Here is a 19,094-nt window from a genome sequence, read left to right as displayed (position 1 = left end):
GATACTATAAACAATGTCTTTTACAACATTACTTACTGGAAGGTTTCTTTGGCTTATGTATCCCAAGAGTGAGGTTGTTAGATTGTAGCATATTTGCAGACATGATTTCATGAGTAAATTCTTTTCCAGGAGGGCATTATTATTGTATTTTTGTTGTTTTGTTTTGATTTTTACTCACATCCTCACAGTACTTCATGTTGACCAAACTTTCTTTTGGTTGTCAGTCTGATGGGTAGAAGGTGGTATCTCATTTAAACTTGCATTTTCTGATTACTAGAAATGTACACTTCCTCGCATTTTACATGTTTTTTATATTTATGGCCTGTTTTTTTGCTTATGTGTTTCTTCTCAGAACTTTAGTCTTCCTTATTTGTGCTGTTTTGGCCATGTTAGATAAGTTCTTTCTCATTTCAAGGAAATATTCTCCTATATTTTCTTCTCCTAGCTTTCTTTTATCTTTCATATTTAGGTCCTTAATGCCATTGCCAGTTTTTTGTATATGGTATAAGGTAGTAATCCAACTTCATGTTTCTCAATATTCAACCAGTTCTTCCAAGTGTGTTTTTCTTTTCTTACTATATTTTGGAAGTATGCTTTAGCATTTATTAAGATAATTCCACAAAATAGTCTTCCTAAATTATAAATCTGATCGTGTTGCTTGAATTCATTTCATTGGTACTCCATTGTCTTACGATACAGTCTGTGGTCTGTAACATGGTTTAGGAAGGCTCTGTGAAGTTGTCTTTGCTTGTCTCTGCATTTGCTATCCAGCCTGTTGGTACTCTAAACTTGACATGTGCTTTGCCCTGGGTTACTGGCTCCGTTGGTTGGAGCGCCGTCCTGTTATGGGTTTGATTATCAGTCAGGGCAAATACCTATGTTGTGGGTTTGATCCCTGGTTGGGCGTGTATGGGAGGCAATCCACAGATGTTTCTCTTTCTCTTTCTCTCCCTTCCTCTAAAAATCAATAAAAACATATCCTTGGGTGAGGATTTATAAACAAACAAACAAACAAACAAATAAATGGACTTAACACGTGTTCTTTCTTCCTTTGGGAAGTAACACACTTTTACTGTATTCTTCACTACACTGTAGTTCCAGCAGTTCCTGTTATGTACTAGGTGTTCAATAAATATTGATCAATTGAAGGAATTTAGTTAAATAACTTGGTCTACTTGGTCCTTATCCTATATTAACTGTCTAATTGACTTTTTCAGACCAGATTAATGTTTAGGGGGGACTAATTTAGCTGACGAATAAAGGTTGATGTAATAACTACCGATAATCTCAATAGACAGTTCTTTCAAATCTTCCTCATGTTGACATACTGTATTTATATTCCTCCTTATTTGTTTCTGTAGCTTTTTATTTATCTCATTTCATCTTTAAAACAACTCTAGATAGAAAGATTAGCTATTACTTCTATTTTATGGATGTTGAATTATTGTTTAAGTGATTTGCCTGAGACTCACACAGTTAGTTTTGTATTTGAACATGCTTTTTTAGAGAAAGACTCATTTGCTCAAGCAGCTGTGTACTATTAGTGGTATAAAAAAAGCCACTTCAGACCCCCACCCCCCTTTTTTTTCTTTGCCAAGTACATTTTAAAGGAAATATTTATGAGGTTTTTTTTATTGGCCTTTCCTTTCCCCCCCTTTTTTTTTTGAGGAGTTAACTTAAGGTTTATGACTGGCAGTAAATGGGTTTCAGTCATATCAGTACTTTGAGGAGAGAACTGTGGGTAAATGGTTTCATTGAGAGATTTGCCTATGGAGCCTTAAATATTACAAATATTATAATATATTACAAACTGGAACTATGAGAAATTTGGTGTCTTTAAAATGATATGTATATATTTTTCTCATGGGATTTTTTTATATGCTGGTAACTATCTTTTAAACTTAGATTTTAACTGCTTTTGCACTTAGAATTTGTAAAGCATTTTGGCATGTGCTCTGTTCATATTAAGTTGCTTGGGAACTTGGTATTTCTAGTTAAATAAAGTTGAAATCATTTTTATTATTAAATAGGTTGAGATGATTTTTTTTAAGTGTTGAGATTTGGGAAATTTTTAAAAGGTCATATTTTAGTGCTACTTTATTATATTGAATGTTTTACTTGTTTTAGGTACTCTGAAGCATGACCTATTGACCTCAACTATCTAGTGTTGAAGGAACATTCAGTAATGGAATTAGTACTTTTTCTTTCAGTTGGTTTAAAAAATATGCTTAAAATATCAGTATTGTGTAAATCTTAATATATGCACTGGTTCTTTAAAAATATTAATTTTATTTTTCTTTGAATCATTTTTTTTCTGCTCTTTAGAGGAAGTATCATTCTGCAAAGGAAGCTTATGAACAACTTTTGCAGACAGAAAACCTTTCTGCACAAGTAAAAGCAACTGTCTTGCAACAGTTAGGTATGTATTAGTATACATTTAGTGTATTATAAGTACTGCTCTTTATGTTTATATGTCAGGGATGGTAAATATGTGGCTCATGTATTCTATTTCTTTTCCATCCTTTGCCCTGAGTTGATAGAATTCATCTGAACCCAGCGTATTTTTACCCTTTGCCAAACATTGTTCGTTTCACAGTCCATCTCATTACAGTTCATTGTGAAGCTTTTCCTTTTTAAGTTTTCAAACTTATTCTCTAGTACTTAATCCATGGGCTAAGGGGATTGAATACTTTCTTTATGCCAGATATGCTTAGTCCTCAGTGAAATTAAGTGATCTGCTTCCAGTCACTTAGAGGTTGGTGAGCTTGGTTTCATATCTCTATTGGTAATATTAACTAAAACTTTTAAGCTAAAAATTGTGGAATACCTAAAACTATGTATAGTTTCTGTACATATGCAATTCTATTCTGATGTTGAAGATGAAAGAATGTAGCCATTTGGATGTAATATGTCACTTACACAGAAGATGGTGATGGAGTTCTCCAACATTTAATTTTATTGCTTAGTTACTGAGTTGTTTCTTACCTGTATTTGGTATTTGGGTTTTTGTTTTGTTTTGTTTTTTAAGCTTTTGTTTACTTATTTTTGGTCTGGGCAAATAATTTATATTCAACATAGTAATATGAATGTTTTCATAATGTGACTTTTATGTAATTTAAAAATGATTTAAGTTTAGATTTTATCACTTATCTTCATGATATTAATACATACCATGTGCTTAATTATATAAAATAAACACATTGCCTTCATATAAAAGTTTTGTTTTTAATTTAATCTCTAGTTAGAATTTTACATGAGTTATTCATACATTTAAAATTGTATAAGTATTTATTTCTTTTTAATGATTTATATACAGTATTTGAGTAATGTGAATTTGTATCTTTAACTATAAACACATTTATTGATACAATAAAAAAGGGTTTTGTGTTCTTAAGTACAAAGCAATGCCTTTAGAATAGACATATTACTCATTTAGCTAATATTTGAGTACTAACTTCTTTTTTATCCACACTGTTTATAATTTAGTTTTTATGTATTTTAGCTACCATGAAGAAGGCATCAATAGCAGAAATGCATACAGCTTTTCAATTTAAGAAATGCATTGTAACAGTTTTGGTTTTAGTTATGTCTGAATCACCTGTCCTCTTTGGCATTGGCTCACTATGTTTCAGAGTGTATAAGTAAACTTTTCATGGTTGTACAAAGAAAAATACGTCCTGTAATTGAGTCTGATTTATGCTTGAACATCAGTTCTTTCTACTTGCTTGTTCCTGCTGCTTAAGCAGCTCCTTTTAGAGCCCGTTACTCTAGGCCCTTTTTATTAATAGTTGCTGGAGAGATAAAGAGGAACAGATGAATAATCAAGTGATTGATTGGCTTATATTTCCATAAAACACAGTAATTCAGTCCTCTTAAAATATCTTTTGCAGCACAGCAACTATAATAAATGTCAAAAAATAAGTTTCTTCGTTATACATATTATAGTCTACACACAAAGGACAGAGTTGATATTATACACTTGATTTAATCCACAACAGAAATAGGATTTCCCCAACAAATTAAGCCAAATTATTTCTGTGTGTCTTTGAAGGTTTAGAATACACTATTCCATGAGCCAGTCTTTTATTTATTTATAAATAATAATTGTATTTTTAAGGTGTACAATAGGATGTGTTTTTGAAATGTATATATTTTTTATTGTTGACAGTATTATAGATGGCCCCTATCTTCCCTTTTGCCCCCTCCACCCATCTCTTGCCCCACCCCAGGCCTTCACCACACTATTGTCTCTGTCCATGGGCTATTCATATATGCATATAAATTCTTTGGTTAATCTCTTCCCATCTCCCCCACTCCCTTTGCTCTGAGATCTGTCAGTCTGTTTGATGCATCCCTGCCTCTGGACCTATTTTGTTTTGGCAGTTTATTTTGTTCATTAGAGTCTACATGTAAGTGAGATACTATGCACTATCTAAATTTCTTTATTAAATGTTGTGTCCATTTTATATCATTCTTATTTGCAACACTTGAATATACTTTTCTTACAGCTCTGGGTTATTTTAAATTGTCAAATACTTTATAGTAAGTTGTGAATATATGTGGCCAATGCCAATAGCATAGGGTGTGTGTGTGTGTTTTTTACTCTGGACTGTCATTGATTATATAGCCTTATGTTATTTCTTGGAAATAAATGTTGGGTTAATACATTGTTTTGGAGATTCTTAAGATGAACATGAATTTGTATATGCAACAGTGAATGAAATTTAATGTCTTTATATTTTTTGTTTCATTACTTGGAATTTTTTCAGATACCTAAATTAGGAACTATAGTTTGTAAATGTTGAGTCAGTGCTTAAAATTGTTTCAATTTCTCTGGAGTAAAAGTTTGTCATAGTTTTGACTGTACCTTCCTATGAGAAATAGGCTTTCATATGGCCAGAACTGGTAATTCAAAATTTTGGGAGTATGTACACCAAACTAAATGAACTAATTGACTGAAAAGGAGTATTTTTATTTGTTTTCTGTTTGGTATTCTTAATAATAGAAGAACAGTTAAATCATTTAGGTAAATATTTTAAATCATTTACTATAGGTTGGATGCATCACACTATAGATCTCCTGGGAGATAAAACCACCAAGGAAAACTATGCTATTCAGTATCTCCAAAAGTCCTTGGAAGCAGATCCTAATTCTGGCCAGTCCTGGTATTTCCTGGGAAGGTGAGACTTAGAGACATTTAAGTTTTGTTTTTGTTTATTCCAGGTGAGAGATTTGAATTATGATCTAAAATGTTAGTTTATATTTGTAACCTGATCATTGTATTTTCCCTTTTAACTGTATTATAACAAAGATTTCTGGAAGTTAGAAAATAAAAAAAAAGCTTCTGAATGTGGTGGTTTTCTTATAGCATAATCTGGTCTACTGGACATTCTTATTTTGCTTATTGGATTTTCAAATTGCTAGTTTTTTAAAAATCTCACCAGATAGTAATTTTTTACTCAGGTATTTAAATGCCTTTTCTTCTTATTTTTAGTATTTTCTTAATGTGTCAATTTAATAGAATGGAGAATTTCTCATTCTGCCTGGTGACTACCAGTAGCCATTTATACTACTTGCTATTTATACTTTTGATTAATGATATATACCTTAGACCGGACATATTTGATTAATAGATCTAATCACAGTTCTACTTGAAATCTTGCTTTAAGAAAGTAGATACATTATTGGATTTGTTGAAAAGGAGAAGTGTCATGGTGATAAAAATAATTTTCTGAAAGTCTGTAAACTTCTCTCTGTAGTTTGAATGTATGAATTGTGTGTAGTGATTCTCTGAAATATACCTTATGTATGTATATCTGATAGATTATATTGTGGACCATCATCAGATTGTGTTTGGTTCTTACTTGGTTTTAGCTTTTATGGCATGGTGGAAAGCTCTAAGAGCTGAGAGACATAGATCAAGTCTTGGCTAGGCATTTGTTTGTGGAATCATGGATGGTACAGTTAACCCAAGGCTTTAATTTTCTTTTAACCTATTAAATCAGAGGATTGTATTAGCTCAGTGGTTCTCAATAGGGGCTATTTTGCCCCATAGGGGACATTTCATTATGTCTGGAAACAGTTTGGTCATCACATCTGTGGGGAATGCTACTGGCATCTAGTGGGACAGCCCTCTACAGTAAGATTAGCTGGCCCAAAATGTCAATAATGCTGAGATTGCTAAGCCCTGGGTTAGATTATCTGTTAGGTTCCTTCCCACTCTGAAGGTTTTAGTTTTATGATTTCTTTTGAAGTCGTCCTATTTTGTTTTAATGTAATTTTTTGTTGTTGTTGAATTTATTGGGGTGACATTGGTTAATAAAATTATACAGGTTAATGTGTTGCTTAGAATGTTTTTTGAGAAATTTTTATGAATAAATTATGTTTGTTTATGTGAATTTCAGGTGTGCAGCTTAGTGGTTAGACAATCATAAACTTTATAAAGTGGTCCCCCTAATATTTCACATATCTACCTGGCACCATACATTGTTATTACAGTATTATCAAGTATATTCCCTATACTATACCATACATCCTTTGGACTATTTTGTAACTAGCAATATGTAGTTCTTAATCCCTTCACCTTTTTTACCCAAATAAATTATATTTTAGAAGTTATTAAAGCTTTAAAGCAGTGGTTCTCAACCTTCCTAATGCCGCGGCTCTTTAATACAGTTCCTCATGTTGTGGTGACCCCCAACCATAAAATGATTTTTGACATTACTTTATAACTGTAATTTTTCTACTGTTAATGAGTGCCATCAGAAATATGTGTTTTCCAATAGTCTTAGGTGACCCCTTTGAGAGAGTCATTTGACCCCCAAAGGGGTTATGACCCAAAGGTTGAGAACTGCTGCTCTAAAGGAAGACCTCAAATATAAGTAAGCAAGTTTGGGATTTGATAACCCTAATATTTCTAAGGCTTTTCATTACTTAACCTCTCCATTCAGGTCTGTGTTGAAGATTGAGTTTGCTCCTCATTTTGGCATGTGTATATCATAATGAAAGTGTAATGTGGTAATGCTGTTACACTAGCATCAGTCATTGACTTTGTTATCACAGAACTATAGAATGTTAAAGCTGGGAGGGGGGCACCAGGGAGGTCACCTAGTTTACTCTGTAAACCCTGTCAGTTTGTAGATGTAGAAAGGGAGTTCAGAGGAGTAACATTTTTTGTCCAAAGTCATGGTTGTACAGATAACTGATCAGAGCATGTACTAGATCCTAGGTTCACAAGGTACATTTTTAATTGCACAAACCTGTCTCGGGAACCTGCTTAAGTTTTATTCGAGGAAACTAATAAAACTGGATGGCAGTTGGACTGGGACATCTCTTTGGGCACATTGGTTTTCTACTTTCACTTTGTAGGAATGGAATGTGAAACATTGGTTTGGAGAATTATTGCTTATTCCTCCCTGCGGTTAGACAAATTTGTCTATAAATCTGAGATTTGGCCTTGATTTAACAACAACAAACAGCATGTTTTTCTAATGTTTGTTATTAAGCATTCCCTTTCTTTGTGGTGTTTGTCCCTGTTTTGCATTGTTGATGAACTCTTCTCCTGCAATTCTCCTCTTATAAAAACAGTTTGCAGATGCTCTCTGATAGTTCTTTGTCTCAGTCATTAACATTTCTTATATTGCCCAATCCACAAGATTAGTGATTGCTTAGGCTTATTTTGACTTCACCCTTAATAGGTGCCTTATGTTCTTATTCCTTCTCTTCCACTAGATTTGTAAACTCAAAGGTATTATACTGCAGGACCACATCTCTTATACTTGACACATTTTAATATCCTCACCTCTTGTCAAAATCAGCATATTTCAAACCTCACTCATCATATTCTTCCCCAAACCAACTTCTTCTCCTTTTATTTTTGCCGATGATACTCACCTTCTCTCCCCCCCCCCCACCCCCATTTAATCAGGTTTAAAAGCTAAGTTATATCCCTACTTCCATCCCCTCCATGAATATCTAATCAATTCGGCACAAAGTCTTTGTTAGCCTTTTGGTTTATCATTTCTCCCATCTTTTTCTTTTGTGCCACTTCCATCACATTAACCCCAATTTTGTCCTGTTCCAAACCAGTGAGTGTGGCCACATTTTTTTACCGTACATAATTTACTTTTCTTTCAGTTTATTGTTAACAGATTAATATTTCTGTAAAGTTCTTTCATCATACCATTCCCCTGAATAGAAGAACAAGTGTCAGAGTATTCTTGGGCTGGATTTAAAACTCTCTATTCTTTGTATCTATGTTATCTTATATACATTAGGTTTTATGCATACTGTTCAAACAACATTTTGGGTTTTTTTTGTTTTGTTATGTTTTTTTATCCTCACCCGAGGACAATTTTTTTTCGATATTTTGTTCAGATAGAGTGGGAGGGAGGGAGAGAGAGAGAAAAAAACATCGCTGTGAAAGGGGCACATTGAGTGGTTGCCACCCACACGACCCAACCAGGGCCGGGGACAAACTGCAGCTGAGATACGTGCCCTTAGTGGGAACTGAACCCGGGTTTCTCCGGACCGCAGGCTGACCCTCTAACCGCTGAGCCAAACCAGCCAGGGTTCAAGCAACATTTTGAAATGCCTCCTCTCATCATCTCTGCCTGATTTAGTGGTTCTCAGACTTTTGGCTTACATTAATCATTAAAATTTCAAAGAATATGAGGATTAAAATGTGATGGAAGGAGATTGAGGGTCATAAACACACAATACAGTAAACAGATGATGTATTATAGAATAGGACACCTGACATCTATGTAATTTTATTAATGTCACTCCAGTAAATTCAATTTTTAAAAAAATGCTATTTGGGCACGTAAAAACACTTAAAAATATTTTGTTGTTTACTCAGCCAATAGTATTTCAAAATAAGTCAATTATAGTACAAATATCAAATAGCCTAATGGAAAACTTATATATGAATGTGTATGTTGTTGTTCTATTTTGTTTGCTTGGCCAAATTGCCATATACTGGCTAGTAATTAGAAATCACTAATATAAACAATATGCATGTACACCACATATTCAGATCCCTTACTCTTACCTTTCCCCCTTTTTTTTTATCCTCACCCGAGGACATTGTTTTTTGCATTTATCTTTAGATAGAGAGGGAGGGAGAGAGGGAAGAAGAGAGAGAGAGAAACATCAACTGGTTGCCACCCACATGACCCCAACCGGGGCGAGGACAAACTGCAACCATGGTATGTAGCCTTAGCAGAAACCGAACCCAGGACTCTCTGGTCCATAGGCACTCTAACCGCTGAGCCAAACCGGCCAGGGCACCCAAGGATATTCTTGCATTTATCTTCAGATAGAGTGGGAGGGAGAGAGGGAGGGAGAGAGAGAGAGAAAAACATCGATTTGAGAGAGAGACATCCAGTGGTTGCCACCCACATGACCCCAACTGGGGCTGAGGACAAACTGCAACCGAGGTACGTGCCCATAGCAGGAACCGAACCCAAGACTCTCTGGTCTGTGTGCTGACACCCTAACCGCTGAGCCAAACTGGCCAGAGCACCCTTCCCTTTCTTGCCTTTCCAAATTCTGTAGTGTGTATTGTGATATTTTCTACCTGAATTTCTCAAACCAGTTATAAGTATTTAATATGGCATTGTGACATTTATAATGTGTCTTTAATTCTCAACTAGTAAGATCCTTGAAGACAGGGACTGGCGTACCCCGCAGCCTCCCCCCCCCCCCCCCCCAAGTGCCAAGCACTAAGAAGATAATTTATTTATAATTTCAGCTGCTGATCTATGTATTCATCAGGTATATCTGCTTTAAAAAAATGACAGGTCTTTGAAACTTTAATCATACCTTGCTACTCTTACTATTTTTGATAGTTAGCTTGATATTAACTAGGTCTTATGTTTGTATTTTTTACAAATTAAAGAATTATTGCCTTCATTATTATTGTTTAGGAAAGGAGAATTGAAATCTGATTCAGCAGTTCTTACCAATATAGAATGTTTTCTTAGTTTTTAACTATTCTTACTGTATAGAAAACGAAGATCAAGTTGTATAAGTAGAGCCCTGTGTGTATTTTTAACTCTCAGTATTGTAAATATTGAAGTGCTATGACCTTTAATTTTTTTTAAATATGTTTTTATTTATTTATTTTTTAGAGACGAAGGGAGAGAGAGAGAGAGAAACATTGATGTGAAAGGGACATATGGATCGGCTGCCTCCTGCACGCCCCCTACTGGGGATTGAGCCTGCAACCTGGGCATGTGCCCTGACCAGGAATTGAACCAGGGCCTCTCAGACCATGGGATGATGCTCAATCCACTAAGCCACACTGCTGGTCTGACCTTTAATTTTTTTTTTTTTTAATCCTCACCCAAGGATATTTTTCCATTTATCTTCAGATAGAGTGTGAGGGAAGGAGGGAGAGAGAGAGTGAGAGAGACAGACAGACAGAGACATCGATTGCTTGCCTGCCACACAACCCCAACCAGGGCCAGGGACCAAACCACACCCGAGGTATGTGCCCTTGACCAGAATCCAACACGCAACTCTTTGGTCCCTGGACCGACGCTCTAACCGCTGAGCCAAACCAGCCAGGGCTGACCTTTAATTTTTAAATAGTATTCATTAATGCAGCTTGCTTTACCACCTATAAGATAGACTATAATATAGTTTATTGAAGGGTTAATTACAGTGTATATTATTATTATATACATAATGACGTATATATTTTAGCTTATTCAGGTTTTTTATTTGTTTTGACATATAGTCCATCCTTTCAGCAAATTAATTAATCTGTATTAATGGAAATTTTTTAATTTTTTTCCCCCGCTCTTCCCCTTTCCTCTTAGGTGCTATTCAAGTATTGGGAAGGTTCAGGATGCCTTTATATCTTACAGGCAGTCTATTGATAAATCAGAAGCAAGTGCAGATACATGGTGTTCAATAGGGTAAGACTTTGTATAAAAATAATGGTACTGTGATTGATTCACAAAGACAGTTGCATCCCATATAATGTACTTTGCATTATCATGTTATGAAGCTAAGCAGTTCTTCTTTGTTGACTTAATTTTTTTCTTTCCAGTGTGCTATATCAGCAGCAAAATCAGCCTATGGATGCTTTACAGGCCTATATTTGTGCTGTACAATTGGACCATGGCCATGCTGCAGCCTGGATGGACCTAGGCACACTCTACGAATCCTGTAACCAGCCTCAGGATGCCATTAAATGCTACTTAAATGCAACCAGAAGCAAAAGTTGTAGTAATACGTCTGCACTTGCAGCACGAATTAAATATTTACAGGTAAATTTTAAGCAGCAGTTTTTTTAAAGGCACGTTTCCCTATGACACTCAGGCAGGAGGAGGGTGGCTGGAAAGTTTGTCTAGTTGTGTTGATGTCTATAATTTGTTTTCATATTTTGTAAACATACCATAGCTTGTAATATTATTTAATTTTCCATTTTAAGCAAGATACGCAGTATTTTAAAAGATGCTTTTTTTGCACACTCTGTTGGATGCATATTAATTTACATAATTTTTTCTATGTACTGTCTACATTTTTAAGTTGTCATAGCATTTTAGAGAAAAGAACACGAACACTGTCTTTCACTCTTGCTTGGAGTTTCATGAGAAGACAGCTTTGAGAACTCTAAAATTAGAGCTCATCTTTGTTTTAATTTTCACAAAGGTTTATATTTCGGTTACCCTCTTTATACTTAGTATCTTTCTGAAACCCCAAATTAAGAATCTATTTTCTTTTTTTTTTAAATTAGTTATAGCATTTAGGAAAATTTAGTGGACTTGCTCTTACTCAAGTAGGCTTGTGTTAAATTTGCTTTTTACATAATTTTTCCTAGGCTCAGTTGTGTAACCTTCCACAAGGTAGTCTACAGAATAAAACTAAATTACTTCCTAGTATTGAGGAGGCGTGGAGCCTACCAATCCCCGCAGAGCTTACCTCCAGGCAGGGTGCCATGAACACAGCACAGCAGGTGAGAAGTTGGGTTATGTTCTGCAGGTGCCCAGCTTTAAGGGTTCTTTTCAATCTGTAGTGATCAAGTATATTTTACTAAGCAACAGGAGGCTTTTATTAATGAAAAGCCCTTTAATTGTGAAGGGAATCTAGATCAAAGTAAAACTCCCTCTGATATGGGAAGCCAATTTAGAACCTTTGTGCATTTTCATGATTTCGAAGGAGATTTCTTAAAATAATACTGCAGTGGTTTGTTTCATTTTTAATGCAAGTTTTTCAAAGGAAGGTACACATTCCTCCATTGATGATTCATTTGATTTTGATTTTCATTAATTGCAATCAGCGATGTCCACATAGCTTTGAAAAGTATGCAGCTTGTAAAGTTTTATAATTTGAAGGAATGAATTAAGAATATATAGAACCCTATTTTTGTCTTCCTTCTGTGATTCTTAGGCATGTAAACCTCATCATCCAAATACTGAACCTGTATTAGGCCTCAGTCAAACACCAATTTCACAGCAATCCTTGCCACTACACATGATTCCTTCTAGCCAAGTAGATGACCTGTCCAGTCCTGCCAAGAGGAAAAGAACATCTAGTCCAACAAAGGTATATATTTTAGAGAAATAGAAAATCCTTTCAAAAAAGAAACTCCCAACTGCCCTGAACTTGTGCAGTTTGAACATCTCCTGTCCTTTATTTTAAATCTGTGGACATCAAAGAGTGAAAGTTTTGAGATTTTCCATTTCAAATTCTTAGTGTCATATTAAATACAGAATGTAGGGATAAATTTGCATTCATCAGATCATTTTATTCATCTCCCTGCCGTTAAGATTGCAACACACTTTTCATTATCACTTTCTACTGACATTGAAATAAATTTCATGTTGGATCTAGTGGACAGTGTGATATTTAGGTTAGGCATTTGGGCTATAGATTAGGGGTGGGCCTTTTTGGGTGGCTTATTAAAGGATCAGTATTTTTTAAATTTGTCATTTTCCAAGTTTATTATGCATGTAAAGCTATGTTTAAAAGAAGTTAATGTCATCTTTTATATGTAAATATTCCAATGATAGTTATTTGGCCTCCATTAGTCATTATTGTTAACTCTTTAGATTTCACCAAATATTTTAAAATTTCTTTTTATCAATTTTCCTCAGAATACTTCTGATAATTGGAGTAGTGGCCACGCAGTGTCACATCCTCCAGTGCAGCAACAAACTCATTCATGGTGTTTGACACCACAGAAATTGCAGGTATGTAAAATATATTTATGACAGATTTTTTTGTTGTTGTTAAAAAAGAGTAGAGATAGTAAGCTTTAAGTTCTTAAAGTATTCTTAAAGTTGAATACCAGTAAACTCAATTTATATGCACGTAAGTACAATGAACCCACATTTACCAAATTAATAGAGATAACTCATTCTTGTTTTCATTTATTTTTAAATGGATAATGTATTCAAATTGTTCAAATAGTATCAGTATGAATATATGGTATATAGAGTAAATTCTCTTTCCAGCTCCTGGCCCTAATCATTCATTTCTCCTCCTAACAGACAGCCAGTGTTAGTAATTTATCTTTTCAGAAATATGTTGTACATATATAAGAAAATGTGCATACTTCTCTCATATTATTTTTTTCTCCTTTTTTGTACAAATGGTAGAATGCTTAATCTGTTAATTTCTTTTACAGGCCTTTTCTTGTCAATATGTAAAGAGCTTCCTTGTTCTTTTATGGCTACAGCATATTTCTTTATGTAGATGTCACACCTTTATTTAAGTAGATCACTAGTTTTGGACAGTCAAGTTGTCTTCAGACTTTTTCTGTTCCAAACAGTGCTGCTTTGAGTGTACTTATCATAATGCATTTTTAAGCTTAAAGGGCTTTCTGTGTGAATACTGAAAAATACTATGTTTAAAGAGTAAATTTTGTGTCTTTATCTCAAAGATCATATTGCAATAATAAACCTTCTTCAGATGAATGATCACTACAAAGTGATCACTACTAAAAGTAGGGATCTTTCACCATTGACCGTCTTCACCCATTATGATGGAACAACCCCCCCCCCCCCATTTCCCTTCCTCTCTGGTTCTCCCTTCCTCTCATATTCTCCGAATCTGTGAGGTTCATTTGTTTTGTTCTGTTTGAATGTTTATTTCTTTCTTAACTTTCTCAAACTTCTTAAAAAACTTCATCTTGGGGTTGATTGCTACTGGTCAGAAAATAGTGTCTCTCACTAGAAAGCGATTCTGAGTTTATCTAATTATTTTAGGGAAAGGTTGCTTAGAATAGTGAACTCAAGCTTGTTTCTTAGATATGTCTTTGACTATATTCTTTTTTCTTCTTTTCTTCTTCTTCTAGCACTTGGAACAGCTTCGTGCAAATAGAAATAATTTAAATCCAGCACAGAAACTGATGCTGGAACAGCTGGAAAGTCAGTTTGTCTTAATGCAGCAACACCAAGTGTGTATAGCATTTTCCCCTAAAATTTGGTAGCATTTAGAGTATTGTTATTGACCAGAACATTGTTTTAGAGCATGTTCATGCCCACTTCTACTTTCTCTGATATTTGTGGAATTAGTCGTCTGTGCTCCATAATACTAATAATGGACAGGTATTTTTAGGAAAAAACAACTATAAGTTTAATTTTGAACACAAGACTTGCTATTTTATTATTTATTTACATGCTATTTTGTATGTATTCTAAGGTTTTATTTATAGTATTTAATACTTAACAGTCTATCTTAAACTGAGGTGGAATTTTTTTTTTTTTTTAAATAGGTTTTGTTGATTTTCTAGAGAGAGAGAAACATCGATGAAAGAGAATAATCTCTTGTCTGCCTCCTGCATGCCCCCGCCCCCTACCTGGGATTGAGCCCACAACCCGGGCATGTACCCTGACTTAGAATCCAATTGGTGATTTCTTTTTTTCTTTTTTATCCTCATCCGAGGACATTTTTCCATTTTTTGTACAGACAGAGTGGGAGGGAGAGAGAGGAAGAGAGAGAGAGAGAGGGAAACATCGATGTGAAAGGGACACATCAAGTGGTTGCCACCCGCACGACCAACCAGGGCCGGGGACAAACTGCAACCAAGGTACGTGCCCTGAGCGGGAACCGAACCTGGGTCTCTCCGGACCGCAGGCGGACGCTCTAACTGCTGAGCCAAACCAGCCAGGGCAAATTGGTGATTTCTTGGTGCATGGGATGATGCTCAGCCAACTGAGCCACATGGGCCGGGCCTGAAGTGGAATTCTTAGGGCTTGTTTAATTTGAAGGATCTGGTGTATAAATGTAATAAAGTGAAACTTTGAGATCCCCTGTTTTGTGATTGGGGAAAAGACTAAATTCCAGAGTCGTTTTTCATAATATTCAGCTCCTTTCTTTTGTCATTACTAAAGGGACATTTATTAAAAATAAAATCAATTTCTGCTTTTCTGAGAAAGTTTAAATAATGAACAAACACAATTTCTTGTTTTTAAGGTATGTATATTTTTACCTAGAAAAATGAAATGTTAGGATAAAATCAGGGATCATCTAGTTATACACCTTCATATTCTGGTTTTTTCCACTGTGGGCCACACAAGCAGCGTTTATTTTTTATTTGTTTTTTTTTTTTTTTTTTTTGACAGATGAGACAAACAGGAGTTGCACAGGTACGATCTACTGGAATTCCTAATGGGCCAACAGCTGACTCATCACTGCCTACAAACTCAGTCTCTGGCCAGCAGCCACAACTTGCTCTGACCAGAGTGCCTAGCGTCTCTCAGCCTGGAGTCCACCCTGCCTGCCCTGGGCAGCCTTTGGCTAATGGACCATTTTCTGCGGGCCATGTTCCTTGTAGCACATCAAGAACGCTGGGAAGTTCAGACACTATTTTGATAGGCAATAATCACATAACAGGAAGTGGAAGTAATGGAAACGTGCCTTACCCGCAGCGAAACGCACTCACTCTACCTCATAACCGCACAAACCTGACCAGCAGCGCAGAGGAGCCGTGGAAAAACCAACTATCTAACTCCACTCAGGTAATAGAACTAGCTGCCTTATTGGCCTCTCACTTAATATTTGTCTTTATTTGGTTTTATCATTTTGACGGAAAAAAAAAAAAAGTTTGATGAACTGGTTTTATAAGAATTTTTATAGTACTACAATGCTAGTACTACATTGCGACTCAGTACATGAGTGTATTTTCTTTTGAATTATAAAATTTATGCATACACAGATTATCTTAGTACGTTTCAAAGGAAAAAGAAAATAGACCATACAGCTCCCAAAATGCACTGTTAATTTTTAGTAGCATCGCAAACATTTATGTAATGTTACTTAGTTCATTTCTGCATGTATTTATCTACTTAAGATATGGTGCTATGCTAGGTAGTAGGTATTAATTCTGGTTAGGAGAAAAACAACCATTAATGAAGCAGTTATAAATTACTGTGAAGTACGACTTAGAAAAGTGCTATTAGAGTACCTAGGAGGGCACATAACCAAGATTTTAGAGTCTTCAGAAATTAGGGAATTTGGGAAGGGAGAGAGCTGGTAAAGTGTGCCTAGAATATAAATTATAAGAATAAATTACTGTAGATTAAGAGGGGAGGGTGAAATAATGCGACTGAAGGAGGTAGGGAAAGTTGCCTAATTTGTCTTGGAGGCAAAATGGAGCCAGTAAAGTCTTCAAAACAGCATAATGGATTTCATAAACATTATTTTTATCAAAGATATGTGCCACGTTTTACTCAGTAGTTCACTGTTAGACATTTAATTTCTGTGTTTTTAATTCTGGTTATTTATACCTATAGTTTTTCCTATATTTTATATTGTTTCCATGGAACAGCTGTTTTAAAATGGGTCAAATTACTTGTATTTTTATTAGTCTACAAGTTTTTTCTTGAAGTGGCTTTTGGTGGGACCATCTCTTCTAAAGTGATTAGTAGTTTTATTTATTATTAAGAAATGTTGAACACCTATGAACGCCATGTCCCATTCAAGACTCTGGGGACAAATAAAAGAAAACGTGCAAAAGTGTCTTAATTTGTATAGATAAACAGAAAGTGAAGTGTTACCTACAGAATATTATGTAAAGATATGATTAGTTCTATGCAAAAATACATTAGAAAAGGAAGCTGGAGTTTGCTGGTAGAGGATTTGCAGTTATATAACAGGATGGTCAGGGAAGGCTTCACTGGAAGGTGACATTTAAATAAAGGCCTGAAAGAATGAGAGAAGAGAGCCTTGAAGATATTTGTCATAAGAGCATTTCAGGTGTGAGGAGAACATTAGGCCCCAAGGCAGGAGTATGTTTTGAATATTTGAGGAAAATCAAGGTGGCAAGTATTGGATCATGGCTGAGCAAGCTAGCAAAAATTATGAAGAGAAATAGATGTGTTCCAACTGGAAACATGCTGGCTAAATCTTGTTCAGCCTTGTAGGCCATTATAAGGGTATTGGATTTTATTCTGAGTTAAATGGGAAACTATAGGGGGATTTTGAATGGATGAGTGATATGGTCTGACTTAGTTGTTAATCTAGATCCTCTCTGGTACTCTGGATAGACTAAAGGAGGCAAAAGTAGAAATGATGTGACCAATTTGGAGATTATAGTTATAATCCCAATTAAGAGTAGTGGCTCAGTCCAGATTGGCAGCAATAGAGGTGGTCAACTTTTGGGTATAGAGTTGACCTTTGAACAACACTGAAAGTAGTGGTGCTAACCCCCTCGCAGTTGAAAATCAGTGTGTAACTTTTGACTCCAAAAATTTACTGATAGCCTACTGCTGACCAGAAGCCTTCTCGAAAATGTGAACAGTCGATTTACACATATTTTGCATGTTATATATGTTTACATACTGTATTCTTAACAATAAAGTAAGCAAGAGAAAATAAAACATTAATTAAAAAATCATAAGAGAAAATACATTTACAGTGTTTATTGGAAAAAAAAAATCCGCATATAAGTGGTCCTGTGCAGTTCAAACCCATGTTCTTCAAGGGTCAGCTGTATTTAGAAGGCAGAACCAACAGGATTAGTTGATAGAGGGTTGTGCGAGAAAGAGGGGGTTCTAAGCTAGCCTAACCAACTAAAACAGTGGTTCTCAACCTTCCTGATGCTGCAACCCTTTAATACATTTCCTCATGTTGTGGTGACCCCCCAACCATAAAATTACTTTCCTTGCTACTTTGTAACTAATTTTACTACTGTTATGAATCGCCATCGGAAATATGTGTTTTCCAATGGTCTTAGGTGACCCCTGTGAAAGGGTCATTCGACCTCCAAAGGGGTCGCGACCCACAGGTTGAGAACCAACCACTGAATTAGAAGGATGGGTGAAACTGGGAGGATCACCAAGGGGTGAGAATGGAGAAGAGAACTCAAGACAGCCTCGGGGCATTCTTGTGTAATAGGTCAGGATATTGAAGAACTAGTGAAGTAGACTAGAATAAGAATGATCTGTGAGGTGATAATGAGATCCAGGAGAATGTTAGTAATGCTCTGGAAGTGAAGTAAATAAAGTCTTTCAAGGAGGAGAGTGTGATCAATGTGTATATTAAATAATGCACATAGGTCAAGTAAGGTAAGGACTGGAAATTATGACCATCTGAGCTATTTGGTGACATTGCTGGGGGGTCAGGAAACTACACACTACAGGCCAAATTCACCCCATGACTGTGACCTGTTTTTTTGTTGTTTGTTTTGTCTTTTTTTTTTTTTTCTCCTTTATTACAGCCCACAAACTAAGAATGGTTTTTGCATTTTAAAGTGTTGTAAAAAAATAAGAATGTATTACAGGCCCACAAAGTCTAAAATATTTGCTATCTGACTCTATAGAAAAGATTTGCTAACTTTTGGATAAGAGCAATTTTAGTGGATTAGTGGGGTAAAAGCCTAATTGTAGTTGGATTCATCATAAAGTGGAAGGAGAAAAATTGAAAGCAACTAGTATAGAGAATTCCAGCACAAACATTTATACTCATGTGGGCTACACACTGCACAATGCCAGGAGTGCCATTCCCATAGACCATGTCATAAAAGGGAAGCAGAGAAACAGGTAGTTGAAGGGCAAGTGGGATTAAGAATTGTTTTTTTGTTTAAAATTTAAGGTGAGAGAAATAAGAAATAAAGAAGTTTGAGGTGAGTGAAAAGC

General features: G+C 35.4%; 1 protein-coding gene across 19 annotated transcripts in view; it reads left to right on the top strand.

Moving 5' to 3' along the window:
* The window catches only part of KDM6A (lysine demethylase 6A), a 270,740-nt gene that overhangs the window by 186,842 nt on the left and 64,804 nt on the right, over nucleotides 1-19,094 (top strand). For 7 of the 19 annotated variants that reach the window (XM_036270291.1, XM_036270290.1, XM_036270306.1 and 4 more), the window contains 9 exons: nucleotides 2,326-2,419; nucleotides 5,054-5,180; nucleotides 10,827-10,925; nucleotides 11,060-11,279; nucleotides 11,834-11,968; nucleotides 12,403-12,558; nucleotides 13,110-13,205; nucleotides 14,312-14,413; nucleotides 15,582-15,977. In XM_036270291.1, the coding sequence (XP_036126184.1) occupies nucleotides 2,326-2,419; nucleotides 5,054-5,180; nucleotides 10,827-10,925; nucleotides 11,060-11,279; nucleotides 11,834-11,968; nucleotides 12,403-12,558; nucleotides 13,110-13,205; nucleotides 14,312-14,413; nucleotides 15,582-15,977 (1,425 nt within the window). The remainder of the gene's footprint in view (nucleotides 1-2,325; nucleotides 2,420-5,053; nucleotides 5,181-10,826; nucleotides 10,926-11,059; nucleotides 11,280-11,833; nucleotides 11,969-12,402; nucleotides 12,559-13,109; nucleotides 13,206-14,311; nucleotides 14,414-15,581; nucleotides 15,978-19,094) is intronic. The other 12 variants (XM_036270296.1, XM_036270293.1, XM_036270297.1 and 9 more) reach the window with 7 other exon arrangements.

This window comes from Molossus molossus, unplaced genomic scaffold (genome assembly GCF_014108415.1).
Source record: "Molossus molossus isolate mMolMol1 unplaced genomic scaffold, mMolMol1.p scaffold_m16_p_2, whole genome shotgun sequence".
NCBI classification, from domain to species: domain Eukaryota; kingdom Metazoa; phylum Chordata; class Mammalia; order Chiroptera; family Molossidae; genus Molossus; species Molossus molossus.
The sequence above is the reverse complement of the archived record's forward strand: the minus strand, read 5'-3'. Positions and strand labels throughout refer to the sequence as shown.